This window comes from Anopheles nili, chromosome 3 (assembly GCF_943737925.1).
Source record: "Anopheles nili chromosome 3, idAnoNiliSN_F5_01, whole genome shotgun sequence".
Taxonomy (NCBI): Eukaryota; Metazoa; Arthropoda; class Insecta; order Diptera; family Culicidae; genus Anopheles; species Anopheles nili.
Window position 1 is genome coordinate 58,280,372 of NC_071292.1, and position 6,260 is coordinate 58,286,631.

At 49.4% G+C, this 6,260-nt stretch overlaps 2 protein-coding genes across 3 annotated transcripts; both read left to right on the forward strand.

Annotated features, from left to right (window-relative positions):
- The first annotated feature begins 227 nt into the window (after window positions 1-227).
- LOC128722695 (uncharacterized) lies at window positions 228-4,535 on the forward strand. 2 transcript variants are annotated; one of them, XM_053816371.1, is made up of 5 exons: window positions 228-488; window positions 2,729-2,868; window positions 2,941-3,017; window positions 3,089-3,233; window positions 3,310-3,483. In XM_053816371.1, the coding sequence occupies exons 2-5, from the start codon at window positions 2,775-2,777 to the stop codon at window positions 3,420-3,422; spliced, it is 429 nt and encodes a 142-aa protein (XP_053672346.1). In that variant the 5' UTR covers window positions 228-488; window positions 2,729-2,774; the 3' UTR covers window positions 3,423-3,483. The 2 variants fall into 2 exon arrangements, with proteins under 2 accessions (XP_053672346.1, XP_053672345.1); XM_053816370.1 differs by lacking the exons at window positions 2,729-2,868; window positions 2,941-3,017; window positions 3,089-3,233; window positions 3,310-3,483 and adding exons at window positions 3,635-3,771; window positions 3,857-4,093; window positions 4,160-4,535.
- On the forward strand, window positions 1,388-2,467 carry LOC128722696 (uncharacterized). The gene is made up of 3 exons (XM_053816372.1): window positions 1,388-1,806; window positions 1,876-1,952; window positions 2,093-2,467. Exons 1-3 carry the CDS (start codon window positions 1,695-1,697, stop codon window positions 2,243-2,245), a joined length of 342 nt encoding a protein of 113 aa, XP_053672347.1. The 5' UTR covers window positions 1,388-1,694; the 3' UTR covers window positions 2,246-2,467.
- Window positions 4,536-6,260: the final 1,725 nt, after the last annotated feature.

Consider the following 6,260-nt stretch of genomic DNA (forward strand, 5'->3'; position numbering starts at 1 on the left):
TAAAACTATTATTATTGAATAAAAAGTAATCGTTTGAAACAATGGTTGCGTGTTTGTGCATGTTTCACCCCCTACACACGCACTGGACGTGGAGTTCCAACCCTGCCCGGGTCAAAACAAAGGCACTCACCCATCGATGGCACCCTTCGGAGCGCGAGCTCCAGGGTGCGTGAGTGCCCATCCGTCAGGGGTTGCTTTCGCATCGCACTGTCCACAGAGGAGAAAAATCATCTGCTTGCGACGCGCGTAGGCTGACTCGCTGTCCGTGTCCGGCTGGGTCGGTGTGGGTTAGGCAGTATTTTTTCCCTCGCCAGAAAGTAGTGCAAAATGTGGCGCCGAACCGTCGGTTGTCGAATGGGGCGCATGTGAATCATGAACGCACGGACTGGTGCACACACTTCCAGCGAAACAGCCAGCAGCATCAGCAGCAGAAAGCGTCGTTCCCGGGTGTTCCTGCCATTGCGCTCCACCTGTAGCGTTCTTTGCTGGTAAGTAAAGGCCACACAAGTAGCATAGAACTAGGTCGTTTGGTTAGGGTACCATTTTGTGCCCGTGCGGTGCGAGCTGATGTGCACGTTTTTCCTTTTTGGCTGGGAGGAAAAAGATCGCGTTTCTTTCTCCGGGGGCGATTGATTCAAGGTTATTTTTAACTATTTCTCCACACCCTTCCTGTGACGAAATGCTGTGCTGTGCGATGTGTTGTGGCAGTGTTTGTGAGGTTGAGCAACCGGTGATAGCGCGATGCGGACGTTGTTTTGGAATTCATCGCCAATCGGATTTGTCGTGCAATCAGTGAACAATTTTTTTTTGCTTCCTAAAATTTTTAGTACCAAAATCATAGGATGTATAGTGTGAATCAGTTCCACGAAATTAAAAACATCACACCATGAGCATAAGCACTCAAACATGGCATGTAAACAGAGAGCATATTACAGTGCAGTGCGATGTAATGGGTGCATGTGCAATAATGCTCATTCTGCGTGCTGTTTGATGCAACTGAGTGCAATCCAAAAGGCGGAAAATTTACATTGATGAGGGGTTTTTCACACCCATTCTTTTGTGTCTTTTTATGCGCTTTTAGTTGTGCTTTATTTTTCACAATGCTTCTATGTTGTACAAAAAAAAATGGCACTCAATTCCGCGTCGTTCTGGGCACTCACGCACAATTGTGCGTTCCATTGCCACGCTCGCACTCTCATCGCTCATGCGCACACGCGTTACGTGGGTTACTCACACGTTTTCCACGGTCCATGTCAGCTAGCAGTGCGGGAAAGAAAAGGACCCTCGCATTTTCACAGCCATTGCGTGCTGTGGTTGTCATCAAAACAGTGCCATCGTTCGTGGGGGATCGAAGGGCAAAACATTCATTCATTGTATTCGCGCCCGCAAACGAACGATCCATCTTGATACAGTTCAGGTGTTCGACCAGGCCCATCAGGCCAGCGGACAGAGTTTTCCCCGAACGGCGTGTCCCATTTTACCGTGCTGGGCCACGGAGTGTGAGTTGTGCGAACGCGTACCATCCGGAGTGTGACAGTGTGTGGTGACAAGCGTTTCGGTGTGTCTTTCGCCGTTCAGCCAAGATGCTGGCGTTGAACCCAAACTAACCGTGTAGTGTTGGGCCATTTGTCGCCGTCGTTGTCGTCGTTGTCGGTCGTGAATGCCAGCTTGTTGGGATAACTCCCGTGGCCACCATGACGACCAATCGAATGCACAAGGTGTTCCTGTACAGTCTGGCCATCTCGCTGATAGCCATCTTCATAACGCTGGCCAGCAAAGTGTTCCCAATCGCCAATCTGCCCCTGAGTAAGTATCCGGGTTGCGAATTACCGCAAACGCAATGCACCATCAACTCACGATGCTTCTCGATTGCAGGTACGAATCTCATCATCGTCGGAACGTGCCTGGCCAATTTTGCCTCCGTCATCGCGCTGATTATTGGCATCTTAACGGTACGTAACGCCCATCGATCCCCGACCGAGTGAGAGCGCCACAGGTGGTAATGGCGGTTGCCGCGTCGGTGGAAATTCGATCCCCACATCCGCCACCAGGTTGAATAATCGTCACGAATCGGTCGTTCTCGATTTTCCAGCGCCGACCCCGTTTGGTGAAGATCGTTAAAATCTTCAGCTACGTGCAGCTGGGTGCTATTTTCGTACTGATCTGCTTGGCAGCCGCCCTGCTCTACCTTGTTAAGGTGGACGTGGAGCACATCGTGGAGCCGGTTGTGCGACAGAAATCGTGACAGACGACCCCTCGAGCGTGGCAGGCTGCGTGTAAGCGCAAGGATCGGTCGCATCATCTGCGATGAGTTATGGGACGTGCGCAGCTGGCGATCAAGCCGGCTAAGGTGTCTGGCGGTGGACTGAACTAGGGCGAATGAATCGAACGAATGAACTGAACCGGCGGGTGTGGCGTTTGTAAAAAGAAAATCATATATACCTTACGAAGGGAGAGCAATAAAGCGTACATGTTTCCATGGGTGGTGTGATTGGGAACAGACATACATGAATATTGCTACGTAGTAGGCTATGATGTTTTCCTTCATTACTGTAAAACACTATTCAACCACGTTGTTAGACGATATTCGTTAAAAAAAAAAACATTGTCCTTTTCGTAAGGAATTGTATATTTATGAGATTGTGTAATGAAGATGTTACGTTTGTAGATCGTTCCGTTGCCAGAGCATGCCGTTGTCAATTGTGCATATTTTTTGTGCTTGTTGTAGGCCCAGCGAGGAAACCGGGACGAGTGGCGCGCGATAGGCCATCACCATGTGCAAGGTACTCTGTCTGCTGATTGCATCGGCCAACTTGCTCATGATGGCAATGGCCGTGTACACGATCGTGCAGCATGCGGACGATCAGCGTAAGTTATTGCTTCTCGAAGCGCTTCGTGCAATCACGCGGTATTAATGTCCTTTACTTTTTCTTCCAACAGCTCTGTACGAATTATTTATCTCGCCGTGCCTCGCTAATATGGTGCTGGCCGTGCTATTAGTTATAGGAATTGTGACGGTAAGGGACTGTTGGATCGCAGTTGGAAGTGCTTAACTTCACCATGTCATCTCGCACTTTTTCATTTGTAGGAGGAAATCTCTCTCTTAAGGCTGTTCAAAATCTTCCACTACGCCCAGCTAGTATTCGCGCTCCTAATGGTAGTGTACGGACACCGGTTTTTCGAAACCCACGAAGCGCCGTACTTGGCGAAGTTGTGCTTCACGTTTGTGTTCGGTAGGTTTTCCCACCAGACGGGTGGAAATATTGTGCTCGTTTGGTTCCGAATAACACGAATGTCCTCTTCTTGCAGTTGTATGTGCCATCGAGGTCTCCATTGTTTCTGCCACGATCGCGTTCCTGCGCAAGAAAGCCAATCCGATCGAGGGAATGGTGGTTTACATGCCTGTCGCGCGAACGGTCTAAGTTAACTTACTGTAAACGGCTCTTAGTCAATTAATCTATTTTAATCTCGAAATAAAACTCATCTCCACCTGTAACTGGTTGAAGGTTGTCGTGGCTATTTTTTTTTTAAATCAAATCTCCGACTCTCAGCTCAACGCACCCCCGTTAAACGAAGACGACCAACCTGTGCCTGTAGTACTTATGTGGAAATGCCATTTCTTGCTTGCTTTTAGAAGTGCCTTATTACGCCGCACGTGAACCATGCTGACCAAACAGGCCTTCCGGACCGTCACGATCATTTTCGGCAGCTTGAACATATTTCTCGTGCTCTTCGTACTGAGCATGGGGGCCGAACAGCTGCGGGTCGATTGTAAGTATGCCTTTGACAAAAAAGAAAAACAAAAAATGTTGTAATTCAAATTAATGTACTAATTATTAATTCGCATCGTTTGAAGGGCGTAGGGCTTTGTACGAGCTGGTGGTACCGTGCACGTTGAACATCCTGTTCGCCATGTTCTGGATCATTGGAGTCATTATGTGGCGTCCCGTACTGATTGCGATGTTTAAATACTTCACCTACGTGCAGACGGCCCTGCTGGCCGCCGTCATACTCTACTCGGCGTACTACAGCTACACGAAGAAGCTTTCGTCCAACATGCTGACCCTGATATGCCTCTTAACGTCACTATTCTGTACGTGTCCTGGTCATGCTGGCGAAAAAATACAAGCGATTTGATACTTATTTTCCTTTGCAACAGTTCTCTCAATGATGGAGCTACTCATCGCCATCGGTACGGAGCGTGCGATAGCGCAGGAACGAAATGCCATCCGCTTTATGCAAGTGGGTCACGAAATGACGGACTGGCGACACGTGTAGTCGGTCGAGATGCTTCCTGTAACGAAATGCCTTCCTTCTTCGTCTATTTGTGTATTTGTGTGTAAAGCTTTAGACCGTACCGTTTGGCCTCTAAAAATCGTCGGGTTTTGCTGTTGTTTCGTTAGTCCAGCCTGTAAGGTGCCTTCAAACTGCCTGCCGATGGAGGCGCATGGTGCCGCACGAAAATAGAACAATAACGAGCTAGTTAGATATGTGCAATCGTCTACCGTAATACCTCTTGTCACAAGTGTGGCTTACGTCCGTGTTTATGATATTAAATAAATAGTAAGTTGTGTATGTTGAACGCGAATAGTTCCAAATGATTCAGCATGCTCAAAAAGCTTCCGCAAAAGCTCATTTATGTTCTGCACTCATCAAAGCTTTACGTTGAAAGCTTCTCGTCCCACCGTAGACGCTAGGAACCTTGGTGTTTTCCCTTTGAAGCTCTTTTTGGCGCAATTTGTTTGCTACCCATCACACATCTAACCACCGTCAGTGGCCGAGTGGCACTCCCCAGTGAGTCAGGGGAGGGCGGGTGCATCAACACAACCAAACACATCCTTCGGGTGGTCCTCTTCTCGGGAAGCCGTTGGAGCTCGCGATGTATTCTAATCTCGTTACGCCTCGAGAAGCCGGCTCTCAGGAAGCAAAACAGCGCCAAACAAATTGCCAAGCGCGAGAGTGAGTGGAGTGGCTCGATGAAGAGAATTAAAAATACACAACAACCAGCCAGCAGCATCAGGATAAACCCGAATGTGGCCATCCTTTCGGGCGACCCGAGTGGCGGTGGAACCTTCCACGGGAACCAGCTGTCGTTGGGTAGGGCGATGCTTCTCAGTAGTCGGTGAGCAACTGTCGCAACTAGATGTCTTCCTGAGGGTCCTTCCAACTCCGGGACTTTGCTGTGCGATTGTTTTTTTGTTTGTGTGTGTACGTGTGTGTGTATGTGTGTGTCGGATTTTGTGTTCGAATCGTCCACCCCGTTCTCGGTGTCCTTGTTAAACTAGAACCAACAACTTTGGGTGTCGACAGAAGGGCGCATATCTGGAAGGGTTGGTCTTCATCGGTCTGCTTCACGTGAGTCCGCCTCACATACGTCTTGGTCCTACGCAGCAATCGGACTGTGCGGTGTTTGTGTGCACCTGTATGTGTTCCCGTCGTTGGCTGTGGTGATATGTTTACGTGAATGGTCTCCATCACTGTCTGTGGTAGCGTGAGGCGTACGATTCATAGACGGACAAAGTCTTTTTATTTTGTCTATCTCTCTCTCTCTCAATGTGACCGGGATGGTGAATGGAAGGTCGTCTGTGTCCCCACGTCGTGTTAAGAATCTGTTTTTAATGTCCTGTTATAGTCCTGCTCGTTCGAATGTTCTAACCTTCCAAATCCAGCGATTCTTTTTCACCCAAAAACTCCACCTTTAAGCTTCCGGGCGCTGTATCGACACGCTCGCTTCATTAATAAAACGAAATGCACGCACCCAAAGGAGGAGACTTTTCCTTTCAGTCACTGAACTGGCCGATCCGCCTCTCCACCCTTTGGTAGAACCGACAGGGAGCGCCATTTAGGGTCACCGTGTGAGGAGGGAACGGATGCTAGGATGGGCCGCCGGATGCGGAGATTCTGCGAGACGTCGAAATTATCCCACCACCGGAGTCCGTGATTTAGGAAGAGATCCTTCCTGCGAGAGAGCGAGGACACGAACGGGCCACATCGTGCGATGAGCGTGCCACACAGGGTGGAGCAGATGAGTGCTGTCGTGTGTGCGCGACGCCACCTTCCGTTGGAGCATCGTATTTCCGCGCTTTGTTCGGGCTACACGGGCTTCCAGGTGGCAGGACGACGATGTCCGTCGATCGAGTGGCCGCGTGTGTCGGCTAGCTGGCGCTCTCGCTCACGATGTATGAGTGCGCACGATGGTGGATTACATAATTACGCTCGAGTGAGCGCTAAAGCTAACATTTTTACAAAGGAAAAACAGC

Coding starts and splice junctions, on each gene's coding strand:
- LOC128722696 (XM_053816372.1), top strand. CDS start 1,695: ATGACGACCAATCGAATGCACAAGGTGTTCCTGTACAGTCTGGCCATC. Junction 1,807..1,875: donor AATCGCCAATCTGCCCCTGA/GTAAGTATCCGG, acceptor TCTCGATTGCAG/GTACGAATCTCATCATCGTC. Junction 1,953..2,092: donor TGATTATTGGCATCTTAACG/GTACGTAACGCC, acceptor TCGATTTTCCAG/CGCCGACCCCGTTTGGTGAA.
- LOC128722695 (XM_053816370.1), top strand. CDS start 3,663: ATGCTGACCAAACAGGCCTTCCGGACCGTCACGATCATTTTCGGCAGC. Junction 3,772..3,856: donor CGAACAGCTGCGGGTCGATT/GTAAGTATGCCT, acceptor CATCGTTTGAAG/GGCGTAGGGCTTTGTACGAG. Junction 4,094..4,159: donor CCTCTTAACGTCACTATTCT/GTACGTGTCCTG, acceptor CCTTTGCAACAG/TTCTCTCAATGATGGAGCTA.